Below are 17,581 nucleotides of genomic sequence, written 5' to 3'. Positions count from 1 at the left end.
AAATATTGTAATGTGAAATATATGTACTTTGTTTCCTTTGATGACATCATGTGACATTGTAGACATATATATATCAAATACATTTATATAAACAATATTGATTTCTCAAAAAACAATAAAATGGTAGTATATTTGTCGAAATTAAGTATCAATCTAAGGTAGATGATATACTAGTATATTTCTTGAAATTGAGTTTCTTATACTTTGCCAACAGGAAGATTTGACTATGTTTTTTTTAAAAGTGTCATAAAAAGTGTGGGTCACTGAGAGCTGTTTTCCAAGCTATCAGTCGTTAACAATTGCCTAAATTTTGATAGATTGTTCATGAAACAAAAACACAATTGTGTGCGTAAAAAAAATCTTAGAGATGTTTTTTTTTTTAATAAATTGTGAGAAAGTTTTATAATATGTTTTAACAAAAGAAAAAAAAAGAGGTGGATACCATGAATCTACCTTAACATACATCATGTACAAAGTATAATTTTTTGTTTAAAAAGATCATTCGTTTGCATCGAAGTAGCAGTTTTAATTGTATTGATTGTTAAAAAGTGTAAATGCTATATGTATTAGTTGAAATTTGATAGAAATAATTTTCATACGCTTTGTCTTGTTTTCCAAGATAAGAAAATGGCTGAGCACTCATCACAAGCACAATGTGTTTCACCATCGTCACATTAATCATGTGTCTGCCTTAAAGTCAGGAGCCAGTATTAAAGTTGTCTATTTGTTTTGTTAACAGTTTTGTCATAACTCATGTACATGTGTTTTTTTCTTTCCTTTGATGAACAATTTCACAGTTTGCAATGTCATGGCTTTTATAGCTGATAATACAAGGTATAATGAACTATAGTTGTTTAAACAAGCTTATCTTGAATTCGCTTGTCAGTTCTCTTATTGTCAATAATACCACATTTCCGTTTTTGTCATATTACCGAATTAGATATGAATATAGAAAAATGTTCAAGTTAAGACGATAAAGTGACTTTTTATAACTTCAATAAGGTATTCACAAACACATACAATGTACAATTTTCTCTAAAAATGCTTGTACAATGTCAGGCCATTGATTTCTAAATCACCGAGGTTGTAATGCCCAGTACTGCCTGTTTTACATCCTCGTTTTGTGTATGTATTAATCTTAAAAAATGTTGACTTCTTTATAATCTTCTCACTACGATATGTTGTATATTTTGAAAGGTATTCCCCTTATTAGTCTGTTACCCTGCTGTTATTGAAATTCTTGTTAATATTTGTATATTCCGAAGGCAGACTGAATGTTTTACGGAGGGGACCAACCTATCCCCTTATAAAATTGAACTTAAAACGTTTTGTTTGTCTACAATCATTTAAAACAATTTCGATTTTCATTTTCTTCCTTTGTGAACAGTTTTTGTTTTATTAATTTATCTATAAATTAATAGTTAAAAAAGAAGTATGTGACGCAGGAAGACTCTTATGAAAAAATAAGATGAACTCATTTTAAGACGTGTTCATTTACTTTTCCATAACCTTTTGCTGTTTTGGACTCATATGTTCACGTAAAGAACTAATGTATTAACACTGATTATACATATGTTCAATATGATCTTACCTATGCAATATTGTGTGTTACATGTTGTTGATTCTGTGACATTCCGTGAACCAGAACACAAACTTCCATTACATGCAGGACTCGGGTTGTTACAATCTCTGTAACGAATTCTAGTCTTGTTATGGTCTGTGGATGATCCACATGGTTTACATTCAGCAGTACAATTGTCCCAGCTTCCCCATTGTTCCCAACTACTCCATCCACCATTTACTGTGACAGAGAGGTAGAAAAGAAAAACAACAGTATACAAACAACAAAGAAAACCAAAGGCTGATTAACACGAACCCACGAAAAACAGGAGATGCTTAGTATATATTAAGAGGCATACAATGTTGATACTGTGCTAATGAAAAGACCTTTCGAGAACTTCTTGTACCATCTTGGTAATAATTGGATCTTAAATTCACACCGTCAACGATGGCGATCTTGAATGAGCATGAATTCTTCACCAGGGAAAACGTTCGACTTATACTCATATGACGTTACCACCACGTTCATGGCGGATGACCTTCTGACATATGATAGCGGTATATCCACAGAATCCGTCAATCAAAATCCAGCTATGTTTTATACATGAAGCACCGGATACTAATGATACCTTGTTTGAAGATCACAAAGGCGACTACCACAAATTTATCATTCAGTGGCAGGATGGAGTCATGTATATTACCTGGTCAGTGTTTTATTGTTATCTACTGTCACTCAGCAACGACGTTGAAGGACTGAATATCGCCACAATCTCGTCGAAGAAAAACGTAGTTCTTCTTAAATGCAAAACATTTGTGGTGCCCGTGGCCCGTGGACATTTAAAAGTATTTGTTTGGGTTCAAAGTATCAAGTTCTAAAAGTGGATGAACGTACAATCGTACAATCGTAAATGGGAAATCAAACACTTCCAAACGACATGTCAAAAAAGTTACAATTATTTGCACACACTAAATATACCGTAACTCTGCATAATTATGCAGTTCCACCTTAGGTCTCATCACTTAAAAAAACTATTGATGAAAGAGAGGAGTAAATAAATATTCATCCCATTTTTTTAACGAAGGCATAAAGGTTAAGAAACAAAAATACCGTACTACAAGGAAAATTCAAACCGGAAAGTTCCATATTAAATGGCAAAATCGAAAGCTCAAACACAACAACTGTCATATCCTGACTTGGTACAAGTATTTATGTATGTAGAAAATAGTAGGTTATACTGTTTATAAAGCTAGCTAAACCTCTCACTTCTACGACAGTGCCATAAAAATCAATTATTTTGACAACAATTTGTTGAGAACAAACAGACATATTTGTTGTGCATGGGTTGTGTCCCTTTGGCATATTCCCCATTTCCATTCTCAATTTAATGATAGGAAAAAATTACAAAAAATAGAGATACAAAAGAGGGACGAAAGACACCAAAGGGACAGTCAAACTCGTAAATCTAAAACAAACTGACAACGCCATGGCTAAAAATGAAAAATACAAACAGATAAACATGCGCAGTCAACATTGTGTTATTATCTTAATCATTAATAAAACAAAATATGTACGGTCATGGAAAACCAAATAACATATAAACAAAACACATAAGTAAAATGATTGAGGGGTATACAAAAGACTTACCACAGCACAATAACACAACGCCAGGATGTAAACATACTTACCCCAGCCAAAAATTTAATATATCTAAAAGTGGACTAAACACTAAAGAATGATAATTTACAAAGAAATATTACTGTTAAATGTATTTTACGCTCCGTTTATAGAATAGTTTAGACATATATTCAATTTAAGCATACCAATGCAGTAGTTTGTGTTACATGATTTTGATTCAGAGCTATACTCTGATCCAGAGCATAAACTCCCGTTACATGCAGGTCTCGGGTCGGTACAGGATCTGTAACGTAATCTTTTCTGGTAAGGATCCGATGACTGTCCACATGGTTTACATGCAGCAGAACAACTGTTCCAGCTTCCCCATGAACCCCAACTACTCCATCCACCGTTTACTGTATAAAATATATATTATTGTACATAAAGGTCACAATGAAAAGAAAGTTTTCAGCAAATAACGAAATCTATATCTTATGGAAAGCCGTTTTCGGGTAATCTTCCCATAATGACTACAAATTTGCTATTAATAGTGTCAAATCTTACTTCTTGTGGACAAAATCCACATGCGTTTAAGAAAACTTAATCATAAAATCACGGCAAACAGCATTGAAAAAGATGCAAGCAAAATCGGGGAAAGAGATTATATATACTTTTTACATAAAAAACGAACAACACATACTTCACGAACAGGCGTAGTCACAGGTTGAATATATTTCTATGATGGAATTCTTCAATTAGTTATTCTTTTTCTTACATTGATCATGGTGAACTTTTCAATGGGAATAAGGTATAAAATCAAGAAACTATCTCAATGTCGTTAACTTTTTGTTTAGATACAACATCATAGACAATGTCTTGATAACACTCATTGTTGTAGGATGTCAGAGGTAAGAGGTTGTCAGATTCATTTAACACGTATCTTAAAAAAATTATACAAAGATATTTAGAGAACATACAATCAAAGACTCTTTCGTCCTTAAAAATGCTTAGTGTAAGTCGGGATTATATGTGTTCAATATTTATTATAAGTCGTATTATAAAATAATCTAGCCATATTTACAACATCAGCTTACCAATACAATATTGTGTGTTACATGTCTGTGATTCAGAGATTTCCCCTAAACCAGAGCAATCATTTCCGTTACAAGAAGGTGTCGGGTTGCTACAGTATCTCAATCGAGTTCTGTTCTGAAAGGGGTCTATGGACGAACCACATGGTTTACATTCAGCAGTACAATTGTCCCAGCTTCCCCATTGTTCCCAACTACTCCATCCACCATTTACTGTGAATATATAAGAATATTTATATGCAGTATTACTTGGAAGATAAATATCATGATTCCTACTAATATTCAATTACGACAGAAATTCAAAGAAATGGTAAGGTTTATTCACATATTCAGTTTGAAACAAGAACTTTGTGACTCAATATTATTGAAGATGCATAGAATGTCGCAGTTTGGTTAAGAACATGTTTTATCAACAGTTCTAAACTTTGACTAGCAATTGCTTCTTTCGGCACCAGTTTTAGAATATTTCAAATTAAACTCGATTAACACAACTCGAAAAACAATCCTTCTTCTAGGATATCCACGTGCGATAAAAAAAAACTCGATGTTTTTATTATGAATTCTACAGCAGCCTATCAAACGTTGTCGTTTGTTGGTGTGGTTCATAGGTGTTTCTCGTTTCTACTTTTTTTTATATAGATTAGATCGTTAGTTTTCCTGTTTTTATCGTTTTACACTAGTCATGTTGGAGCTCTTTGAAGTTTGTTGTTTGAGCGGAAGCGCTTCATTCTAAAAATGTGCACACGGTCAACGCTTTTACAACCATATGAAGTTACAAAAAGAAGCATTCAATACTTATAATTATATTTTTTAGCTTTGACCATGAACACACGAATTTTTTATTTTTTTTTTATTTAATTCACCTGTGCACTTTATTGTGGGACAACGTGTTATCATGAATGATAAGTTTTATTTAGTAATGCAATTGCTTAAGGAATAACACGTAATGTGCAGCTAGCCAATCAGAATAAAGTATTATAATGAAACATACATCTTATGTAATTATTAACTCCTGTTAGAACATTTTGATCAATTCAAAGAGCTGGGAAAGTTTATGACTCTTTGACTCAGCTAATCATCTTCTGGGATCACCGGCAACCACACGTTGATTCATTTTTCTGCATGAACCCCCTGAGGGGTTCATGCTTATATATTGGCGAGTTTTGGATGTTTTTATGGGCCACTCGATATCTCTCGGACGGAAGTCAGAATAAATTTCTCGGAACGTCTCGAAAGTTTTCGGTTATTTATACAGGTCTTAACAGGTCGGTATCAAGTCTTTGATGTGGTCCCTTGATGGCCCTTGACGATGCAATTATATGTTTTAAAACGACCACTGTAAACTGTGTGTATCTAGGTCAATTATAACGTGGTAGTGTCTGTTGTCTCGATAACATTTAAACTAATTATGGTTGTAGATTGAACCACGGGATACTGTGTATTTCAGCAAGAGAACATTCTGGTTAGAATATTAATATTAGATCGGAAAACAGAAAGATAATATTCTAATCAAATTTATTATATTCAATCCGAATCAAAGAAATATATATAAAATATATACTGTATTTATGTTTCTGAAGGAACTAACAAAGATTGAAATCAAAATGTTTTCAGGGTTGCAATTAAGAAATAAGCATTTTGTACGACAAGATACTCTGCTTTGGTATTTCAAATATTCATTTGTACAGGAAACATAAAAATTAAATCTTAATAAATTCTTGCATCATACAAGAAAAATGTTTATAAACAATAATCCTTATATTTCTACGTTATTTATTTCATACCATTTTTCATATTTGGGTTTTATGAGTAATTACTATTTATTTTTGTATTATTATATATCTATAAAAACGGAAAGTAAGATAAATTTATTAAATATTCAAATTTTAAACGGTCGTGAATAATAATACTTGTGTGTTTCAATTCATAAAGTATGATTTTAAATCCTTGCAGCTCACATCAACCGTAAAAATAATTTACAATTATCACAACAAAATTTAATTACGACCATAATGTTGATTATTTTATACTGTTTTAGTATGGATTTAGAAGCCTTTGTTTATATTTTGCATAGTAATATATTCACATAGTGGAATGTTTGAATTTGAAAATAGAGTTCATTCGATTAATAAAATGTCCATCCGTAAATACTTGACGTTCGTGTTTATTGATATTATATATATTCAATGGATTTGAAAAAAATTACTAACAGGATCGTTAGTCTATTATAAAATTTCAATTCAAACTTTGTTTGTTTGTTTTAATAATTTAACCTTATATAGCAGCCACATACTTGTACTATGGTACGGTTTTGAAAATTGTATTCATTGTGTTGACCAACTATCCGGCACGTCTTGATTCATTCACATTATAGATCACATATCAAAAGCACACTATCGGTTTGCGTTCTCAAACATTCTGAATAAAATGTCAATGAATCCGGAGTCAAAACATTTAATGTAGACCGTTTGACATTCGAATTCAACTATTAGATTTTCCTGGGTATCAGTGAGATGCTTTCTATTTACTATTTCGTGCGCTAAAATATTACTTGCATGCAATACTATTAAATTCACTCGTGAAAGCTTATGTTAGTTTTTGTTATCTAAACACAGGACACGGCAGAAAGAGCTTTACATGTGACTTTCAAGCACGGTCATCATTACCAACGGTATTCTGACCTCGAGTTGTTTCTATTTTATTTCTGTTTTGAGTCACTGTTCTATTATAAACTTTGACCTTTTCGAAAAGCTAAGGATTGTCTACCCAAAGAATAGATTCCTTAACTTTGTAATGTACATATATTTAGCCTTTTAACTTTTTTCATTCGAGCGTCACTGATGCTTTTCTTGTAGACTTAACTCGTGTCTGGCGAACATCATTTTAATTCTGGTATCTTTTTATATCTACATACCTTTTTATATAAATTGGTTAATTCGAAAGTGTGTAAAGGTATTCATAAACTTCTGAATTAAGAAATTCTTCGGCAAAACTAAGTTTCCCTGTATAACGTTTGAATTGATTAAAGTAAAATCAGGAAATCCTTAGAATTTGAGATGTTTTATGAGACCAAAATTAGTCTCTTCATAGGAGGTCCCAATCAATTGCATGCTAGATTTTACCGCATACAACATCTACAATGAGAACAAAATATAAAGATATGATAGAGAAAAATTAATGCATCCAGAATTCTAGTGTAGCGATTTTAGTTTGACTGTATAATTTATTTCTATGTAAAATATGTTTTTATTAACACGTTAGGGTTAAATTACATTTCTATAGGGCAATGCCCAGTATTTTTATTTATTTGGACGGTATCCATATCATTTAAATTCACCGCCCAGTCTTAAGAACCGCCCGGTACCCCATCTTTGGAACCGTCGGGGTACCGTCCGGTAACCCCATCTTTGAAACTGTCAGGGTACCGCCCGGTACCCCATCTTTAGAACCGTCGAGGTACCGCCCGGTGTCTTTAGAACCGCCCGGTACCCCATCTTTGAAACCGTCGGGGTACCGCCTGTAATTATGTATATAAGGGGATGTGAGAGAGATCAGAGAGAGAGTAAGAGTTAGATATATAATTGAGATTGTTAGTTAGAGTGATATTGTGTTAGTGAATTAGGATTATTGTTTAACTGTTTGTTTTTTTTTTATGTCAAACTGATATACATTTAACAGATTACATACTGATTTGATTTGAAACTTTGTGTTGTGGTTTGTTTTCTTTGTGCCATTTGAGTATGAATTTTACGTAATTTACTCTACCAAAATAACACATCGACAAACACGAATCCATACAAAAATGACAACGCTACATACGGCGGCAGCGGTGGGATAGCCATACACAAAGTTTTATAGATTCGCAATGAGGATAATTGTTGGAATAGTAGTGAGACTTGAACTATTTGGATACATGTTAATGTTCTTTACTACCTTAAGAGGACAGGAAGAAATATACATGCACGGACTGTCTTCAGATACCCAAATGAGATAGGAGAGTTTAATAGATAAGATGAAGTTACGGTTTAGACATTCAAACATGAAAGAAAGCTATCTTGCAGAGGCAAAACTAAGGAGAAGGAAACCTGGTGAATCGTTTAGAGATTTGGGGCAATCTATTGCAGATTTATATAGGCGTGCATACTCATCTCATCCAGAACTTGTCTAAGAAAATAGTATCAGATCGTTTCTTGACGCTTGCGGTGAGTCGGAGGAGTTCCGCATGTTTATAAGGCGAACTAAGCCTCGGACACTCCAGGAATATGTTGCAAGTGCCATGCAAGAAAAATGTATTCAAATGAATGAAGGAAATGTTAACAAGGTTAACAGGAGAAATAATGATTATACAGTGGAAAAAGGAAGTGATGTTCATGAACTGAAGTCAAAGAAAAACAATTATTCAGACGTTCCTATGAACAACCGAAGATATAAAAGTAAGAGATATAGACAGTGTACGAATTGTAGAAAAAGAGGACACACAAGAGAGTTCTGTTGGAGTAGGACACATTCAAACGATCAGAACATTTTAAATCAGACGGTACCAGAGGAAGACACTGCTCAGATTAGCGGTGGTACCGTCCAGCAGTTAAACAACAACCGGTCGGAGCAATAGGCCCTGCTCCGACCGACGGTACCTGGTGGCCTAGCAGAAGTTTAAAGGAGTGTTCCTTGGATAAACATAGGACGACACGTTCCACTCAAACTGAAAGGGGTGATTTGGAGATTGACTTGGATCACTTATTAGACCAAGATTTAACTCCAGAGTATAACATAACACCTAAGCGGTTGAGTGATGGTGCGTTTGTTATCTATGAGGGGAACACATAGACAATGAATTATTGTCAGATAATATTGGGCAAAACAACGTAGCTATGTTAACGAAAATACCTGGAAAAGTTGGTATGAGGGTGGATGGTCAAATCGAAGGATCATCAATTAGTTGGAAGATTAATACCGGTGCAAGATGTACTTTCATAACAAAAGACAGCTACCGAAATATTTTGTCTGATATTAGACCTATGCTAGGACCATTAGATACCAGGTTCATCACAACTATTGGTGGTGATTTAAAAGTGTTAGTAACTGCTGTTTTTGACGTTATCATGTGATGAATTTTGTGTTCAATTTTCAATTATTGTTTCAGGAGTAATAAATCATTTACTTGGTGAAAGTATTATCCAATCCATTCGATCTGAAAGGGACTGGGATTACTTATTTTAAGAAATATGAGGCTGAAATATTCCATTTTATGACAAAATATGGACTACTAGTATCTTAATTCTTCTCAAGGTATTGTGCATGTAAGTTTGTTTAACCCAACCAGTAAAGATATTATGTTGTTCAAAGGAACACATATTGCTGTTTTTGTACCAGTTTTGAATATCGGCAATTCTGTTGAGGTAGAAGATGAAAATGAAGATGTTTGTGGTATTTTTGAGCATCGTAATTCGTCTAATAGTTTGTTTCCTCAATATATGGAAAAGATGTACCAAAGCGCTATACAGAATTTTTCAATTAAAGAAGCCGATGAATTTAAAAGGGTATTGCTGCAAAATGGTTGTGTGTTTGCTGACCCTGATGAAGAAACTGGACATATTTTGTTGGGAATGCATGAAATCATACCGGAGAAACAGATACCAATCAAGGAACTGTAGGACCATTCTTTGGATAAATCATTGGGACCGCTGAACATTTTTCTATGAATAAAACATTGGAACCGCCTGACAATTCTGAGGAAAAAATATTGGAACCACCAGACAATTCTTCAAAATAAAACATTGGAAACTCTTGGAAATTATTTTAATAAAACATTGAATACAAGGTTCGTCACAGCTAATGTTGGTGATTTGAAAGTGAAGTTAGGAACTGCTATCATAACTTCATTATGAATGTTGAAGTGAACATATACAACATTGACTTGAGTTGAACTATATCGATAATTGTGTTTTTGGATATATATGTAACTCTATAGTGAGTAGCCTAGTTTTGTTTAATACGACATTGAAATAGGAATTTCAATTGCTAGTTAGGGGGATTGTAGCGATTTTAGTTTGACTGTATAATTTATTTCTATGTAAGATATCTTTTTATTAACACGTTAGGGTTAAATTACATTTCTATAGGGCAATGCCCAGTATTTTTATTTATTTGGACGGTATCCATATCATTTAAATTCACCGCCCAGTATCTTAAGAACCGCCCGGTACCCCATCTTTGGAACCGTCGGGGTACCGTCCGGTAACCCCATCTTTGAAACTGTCAGGGTACCGCCCGGTAGCCCATCTTAAGAACCGTCGAGGTACCGCCCGGTGTCTTTAGAACCGCCCGGTACCCCATCTTTGGAACCGTCGGGGTACCGCCTGTAATTATCTATATAAGGGGATGTGAGAGAGATCAGAGAGAGAGTAAGAGTTAGATATATAATTGAGATTGTTAGTTAGAGTGATATTGTGTTAGTGAATTAGATAAAGGCAACAGTAGTATACCGCTGTTCAAAACTCATAAATCCATGGTCAAAAAACAAAAACCGAGGGAAACGCATTAAATATAAGAGGAGAACAACGACACAACACCGAAACGCAACACACACAGAAACGGACCAAGCATCAGACAAAACACCACGAGAATAACAAATATAACATGAAAACAAAATACATGAATATTGGATAGACAAGTACCGTGCCACGTCTTATCTCAATATTTGAAAAATAAGAGAAAACACAAACGAATCAACGTTAAAATGCAACACACACAGAAACGAACAATAATATAACAATGGCCATCTTCCTGACTTGGTACAGGACACTTTTAAAGGGGAATAAAAGTGGTGGGTTGAACCTGGTTTTGTGGCATGCCAAACCTCGCACTAGGATTATTAGGATTATTGTTCAACTGTTTTATTATATGTCAAACTGATATACATTTAACAGATTACATACTGATTTGATTTGAAACTTTGTGTTGTGGTTTGTTTTCTTTGTGCCATTTGAGTATGAATTTTACGTAATTTACTCTACCAAAATAACACATCGACAAACACGAATCCATACAAAGACGCTACACTAAATTATAAAGCAAACTGAGTGCATAAATAAATATTGCAATTTGCCTAAATTAACTGGTTAGTAGAAATTAGGATTTGCCAAAGAGTTATAATGGAAACATTATGTACATTCCCAAGTAATAAATAAACTATTCAAATAGAAGCTGTAAATATATACTTTCAACTGGCTTCTTCTATTCATAGTCAATTATTTCAATTCAAAAGCAAACACAAATTCAGCAACAATCTTTTGGTGACCCGGCAGTCAGCGGTCTTAGGTTCATGTATTGCTTTTCTTTTTTCAAAGAAAGCAACTTGTTTATACAATTGGTTCGGAAAGGGATGTATTTCCATAGAATTAGAGAAAGATACATTTGGAGCATTTTAAAAGTAAATCTTGGTTAATTACACCTTGTAGCAAAATTTTGTTTTAGAAAATTAAAATCCTTGGCTAGTATCTAAAATTGAATACATGATCTTTAAATGAAGCTAGCTTTGTTTTTTTTTTTAAATCTTTTCTACTATATACAGGATTCAAATATAAGACAAGTGAAACTATGAGCTACTGCTGAAAACACATCACACGGTATAGTTGACTTGTATAAACCCTGGAACCAAATTTCAAAAATCCTTGTATTGTAGTTCCTGAGAAAAATGTGACGAAAATATTCAACTTGGATATCATGTGTAAAATGATACAAGTGTATAGTAAACAGGAATCCGTCGAGTGATGCTGAAAACGCATCACACAGTATAGCTGACATATATAAACACTGAAACCAAATTTCAGATATCCTTGTATTGTAGTTCCTGAGAAAATATTTATAGGACGGACGGACGGACTGACGGACTGACGGATTGCCAGACAATACACCCCCTTTTTTTTTTAAAGCGGGGGTATAAATCTTTAATGCACAAAATGCGCGCGCAGCTTTGAGTAAAATATATGTTAATGAGTAAAGCGTGGCTATGTATGATTTGTAACATTAATTGGCTATGGCACATGTCAAAAGTTAAATCCTGACCAATAAAACTTTACTGCCCTTTTTCGATATCGATCAGATAGTGGCGCGATCCTATATCCGATTTCCAGAAAATTAACACATGCAGCAGATGTCAGTCAGATATATCCGATGAATGTATGTTTCAAATTAAAAAAACAACTGCGCCATGAGCGCTTGATACGCCCATCATTTTTTCAAAAAATGAAGTTCAATAACTCAAAAATGTCATATCATAAATTCTGGAAAAAAATAAAGAGAGGTTATCGTAACAGATATATAAACCAGTCACCAAAGATTCATGGAAAAAGCATTTTTGAGTTGATATCGGAAAACTGGAAAATCCCCCTTATTCAATGAATAAAAAATCATAACTCGGAAACTTAAAATCTATAAATTATAAAATACGAAAGGGATCTCACGTTCATAGATACAAAAAAATCATCAAAGTTTCATGCGAATTGGTTATGCAGCGATTTTCTGACACGTCGACAACGGACGGACGGACGGACAGACGGACAACGGTATATCATAATACGTCCCTTAACGGTTGTATACAAAGGGGGTGAGGTTGGGAAAGAAAAGGAGTGGAGATGGCGGGGTTATGCAAAATTTCATTCGATGTTTATTTGCCCTCAAATCCGAAAAAAGACATGTAGTTTCAAATGACGTTTTGACAAAAAGCAAGCATTTCTCAATACCAATTATGAAGGCAATCATTATTCTTTCATTCCCAATTCATAAATTGGGCATTCCAAATTCAAGAATTGGGAAAAAGAAGCGGTTAATTGATTGCAATGGTTGCGTGTAAGGTCCAGGGACAAATGTTTGCAGCATGATTAATACAGTAAATATACCTTTATGAAATAAAGAAAAAATGTAGACATCAAATGCTATGTATGTTTTTTAAGACTATTACCAATTTCGACACGTTTAACTGTAACAGTTATCCAAGCAAAAATACTGTTAGAAACTGTGATCAGTTGTATTTAATTTAGTTTTAATCATTCATAAATTACTACCCCAAGGAGGCGGAGCCAGACTGTACATTTACAACTTTTGAGATGGAAGTTAATGCACTGGTTTAAGCTCCTCCAATTCTTTGCTATTCAAACGAGAAACAATCGACGACGGGATTGGAGATAGAAATAACTAAAATATCATTCAGTTAATACACTCCTTCAAAAATAACAAAAGTCAACTCACTAGAAGATCAAACGAAAAATTGCCAATCATGTTACCAGTGATCTTAATCATACCTTCTACTTCAAAAAGAAAATTGGATAATTAAAACACATATTTTCTTATTTTATATACCTTTACAAAAATCAGTATTGCAACTGAAATCCTTGTTTTGTGTAGAAGATCCACTGCAAGAAAGTCCTCCTTTTCTAGGGTAGGGGTTCGTACAAGAGCGGGTTCTGGAGTATTTCTGTTGCGGATTACGATATGACCCACATGTTTTACATGTTGCTGAACATTTTCCGTATATTTTCCAAGATCCCCATGCACTCCATCCACCATGAGCTGAAGAAATGAACTAGCTTGTATAAAATTAATGTCAATTAAAGTACAGCAGCGATATTTGCATATACCAAAAGAATTCGAAGATAAGGTTGCACATACAAAAAAAAGAGACATGGATTTTTTTCCGATGTAGACTTGGATTAAGTGAACCAAACTGTATACTACTGTACACATACACAGTTATGTCAGAATATAACGTCAAAAGATGGTTGCGTTTAATATTTAAAAAAAAACTATTTGGAAGCACTTAGTAATTATTTTCAAAGTAATTATTGTTTTAGGTTTAAAGTTAACAGGAGGTAAATCAAATTGAATATTTGAGTGATAAAAATATGAGCATGGAAAATTAATTATCTGGTAAACAATATGAATAAATCATAAAACAATATTTATCAATAAAATATGATACCTAGCATATGGGATCATTTTAAGGACGCTATCAGGTTTCAATAAAATGTGTTTCAAGGCAAAAAATGTTAACCTGCGGTTGGTCTTTCATTTGATCAATCCTGACTCCACTCGGTGTGCTATATGACAAGACAAACCTTATAAAGTACATTCATCATATTCTATAATCACGTAGCAGGGAATACACTTTGCTTACAGCCATGTTTTATGTTTAGAACAATCAACCATTAAGTTTTATGGGTCCCTTAACTTCATATGAAGCCTTTTGAATCCTTACAGGATTTTAATTAATTAATTATTGCTATGTTGTCCTATTTTCTTTTTTCAGTAGATGAGATCCATATTTGATTGCGGTTGGGATCTTATAGCGAATTATCCATTTACATATATTTTTAAACAAATTAAGCGTTATGTCTTTTACTATTTTATTAACAAACGTTATGTTTGTTGATCGGCCAAAAAGAAAATAAGATATGATTTTAAACGAGCTTATGATGACAGTAAATGACACAGTATATCAAATGTCATGCATAGCACAGATATCAAATATAGCATGATTCGTATAAACATTTCGAAGGTATCAATTTAACTTCACAATTAGAAACCGTTAAAACCCTTGTTTAAATACATTTGTTTTGTAGATTCATTGTAAGCAGTTACTCTTGGTTAAGGAAATCATATTAAAAACATTGAGCTCTGGAATATCGTACCAATTTGCAGACAATGCTAGAATGTTGCTACCTAGAAAATAAAAATTCACAAAAGAAAAAGCCGAAATATACCTTTTAATGTAAAGTTAAACTCTAAATGGTTCCTCATTGTCAATTTCTAAATGTAAGTATAGATATGAAGTTGACCTTACAGTATCTGGTGTCTACTTTATTTCAGAAGAAGAAAATCTCAAATACGAAGTTGACGTCGAAACTCGACAGACAGAAGTGATGCAGATTGATCCCGTTGACTCTTGGCTGCTGATCCGTAGCTCTTAGGTCCTTATGTTATTTTTTGACTATTTGCGGACCATCTATGGACGGTTCCGCAGCAAATTCATTTTGTGATAGAAAGATAACACATCTATTTGTGACGTTTACATTTTATTACGTGAAACACGCGAAGCAATGCATGTGTTTTTTTAATTCGATAAATGCTTTTTGTGCTTTTTTGTTTAATATTTGTTTGTTTTTGAGATTGTGATACAGTGATGACTGCTGTACCCATATTTTGACTATTTACCTATTATGTCTGTTTTGTTCACGCATAGTTGTAAATACAATGGAATTTGATGCGACTGTCATACAAGTGAGAGATTTAGCGCTATAAAATCAGGTTCAATCCACCATTTTCTACATTTGAAAATGCCTGTTAAATCTGTTAAATCCTACACTAAATTCAATAGGCTTTCATAAACGTTATCTCAGTTTAATTTGAAACTGCTTTCAAATTCATCCAACCTTAAGTATGAATCTGCAACTGATTCTCTTTTGTATGCCCTTGAATGTCAAAGGAGATATCTACATAAAATCAATAATGAAATAAAAATGAAAAGGATAAGAAAAAATATGTTAGCATACTCACTGCATTTCTCATAATCAGAAGATGATGTTGTAGTCCCTTTATCCCCACAGGGGCAGCAGTTAATACTAGAATAGCCACATGTTTTATATTTATATCTGTACCTGCGTGGATAAGAACTGTATTGTGAACAACTACCCCAGCTTCCCCATGATCCCCAACTGCTCCAACCATAGTAACCTTAATACAAACACACAATTACTACTGCAATCAAAATTAAACAATAATAATAGTCTACTTTTATTTAAGATTTCTATTGAAATGATGATGAAAACATCATTTGTGTAACCCTAGCTTAATGCACACAAAACTCACATATATTATGATATGATCAATATAATCTTTGGCACGATTTGTATTCTTAAATGTCTCATGACAAGATAAATTCGCTATAAATGTAAATTTAGTTGTAACCATACGAAAAAAAACCACCAAATTATTTTGACGAAACTCTCTTAACGTTATCATAAGATATAACACATAAGAAATATTCTAATTTAAAAGAAAATAGCATTTAAAAACTTACTTGGACAATCTTTGTATGTATAGCAGGTATCACTCACACGCGAGTAAGAGTAGCTAAAATACGAAAAATAATGGATATATAAAAAAGAAGATGTGGTATGAGTAATAAAATCAGTTCAAATACCAATGTCATGGAAAAAACCCACGAAAAACCACAAAATAAAAAGAGATACAGAAGTTATAATTAACGAATGTGGTGACCTATTTTGATTTGGAAAAAGTGATTTATAAATCTGCTTCGAAAATTTTACAAGTTGTTGCTTAGGATAGGCATAATAAAATCATTTGTTAATTTTTTTATTTTTTTTTCATAAACTCGGTTTTATGAAGTTGAAAGCAGTATCGGTGTAGAACAGAGATAAAAGACAAAACGGATAAATAAGTTGTCAAGTTCTTTTTCATTGTTCGTCAGATTTTCTTCCCTCTTTCAAGATAATAATTGTAGGTTTTAAATTAAAAGTTTTGAAATAAAAGGGCTAGTTACTGTAACGATTCAGATTCATAGTTCATAATCATGACCCATTTTAAATGTGGTAAAAAAAGGGTCGCAAATAGTATTATTTCTATTAATTGTTGTAATTTTTTCCTTTTCTGCTTTAAGTGACCTTAAATCGAAAACTTAACATAAAGGTAAAAAGAGAAATCACATTGAAATAATATACAGGTGTTTTATTTATAAAGTTTCATGAAAACAACTATTGTTCAGTCTAAATTCAAGTGAATGGTAATTTAGCTAGCTATACAACCAGGTTTAATCCATCAATTTCCAATGATGTGTTTATGCTTTTGATTTTGACATTTGCTTAGGGATTTTCCGTTAAAGATTTTCATTGGATTTCGGTATTTTTGTTATTTTACTTTTTCTAACTCTTTTTCATATATTTGAGATGGAAGGTGCTATCGATAATGCTGTAGTCAGATGATGTGAACTCTTTGTACGATTTTGACAAGGATGCAACAATAAAATTAAAAGAATTAGTCCTTTAATCTAGCAGACTTTTCAACGAAGAAATCTAAAGTCCTATGTTATTACATGTAGAGCTCAAAGCAGAGATTTAGATAGATTGTACTTAGTTAGGAATAAGACAGTTGTTTGATAATGTTTATTTTGTCAGTTTTAATTGATTTCACCTTTTTGAGTTCGATATTTTTGTAATATTTTTTTTTCACATTTGTTACAGCTTTAGATCGTTTAAAGAGATATAATAATTTACTCAATTATACCAGTTTTTATTCAACT

General features: G+C 33.0%; 1 protein-coding gene across 1 annotated transcript in view; it reads right to left on the bottom strand.

Annotated features, from left to right (window-relative positions):
- The window catches only part of LOC134715469 (hemicentin-1-like), a 57,489-nt gene extending 51,429 nt beyond the window's left edge, over positions 1-6,060 (bottom strand). Inside the window, exons 1-4 of the mRNA XM_063577691.1 lie at positions 6,051-6,060; positions 4,270-4,479; positions 3,403-3,591; positions 1,592-1,801 (exon numbers count right to left, since the gene is read on the bottom strand). Of these exons, the coding sequence (XP_063433761.1) occupies positions 1,592-1,801; positions 3,403-3,591; positions 4,270-4,479; positions 6,051-6,060 (619 nt within the window). The remainder of the gene's footprint in view (positions 1-1,591; positions 1,802-3,402; positions 3,592-4,269; positions 4,480-6,050) is intronic.
- Positions 6,061-17,581: the final 11,521 nt, after the last annotated feature.

Source organism: Mytilus trossulus, chromosome 1 (genome assembly GCF_036588685.1).
Source record: "Mytilus trossulus isolate FHL-02 chromosome 1, PNRI_Mtr1.1.1.hap1, whole genome shotgun sequence".
NCBI classification, from domain to species: Eukaryota; Metazoa; Mollusca; class Bivalvia; order Mytilida; family Mytilidae; genus Mytilus; species Mytilus trossulus.
The sequence above is the reverse complement of the archived record's forward strand: the minus strand, read 5'-3'. Positions and strand labels throughout refer to the sequence as shown.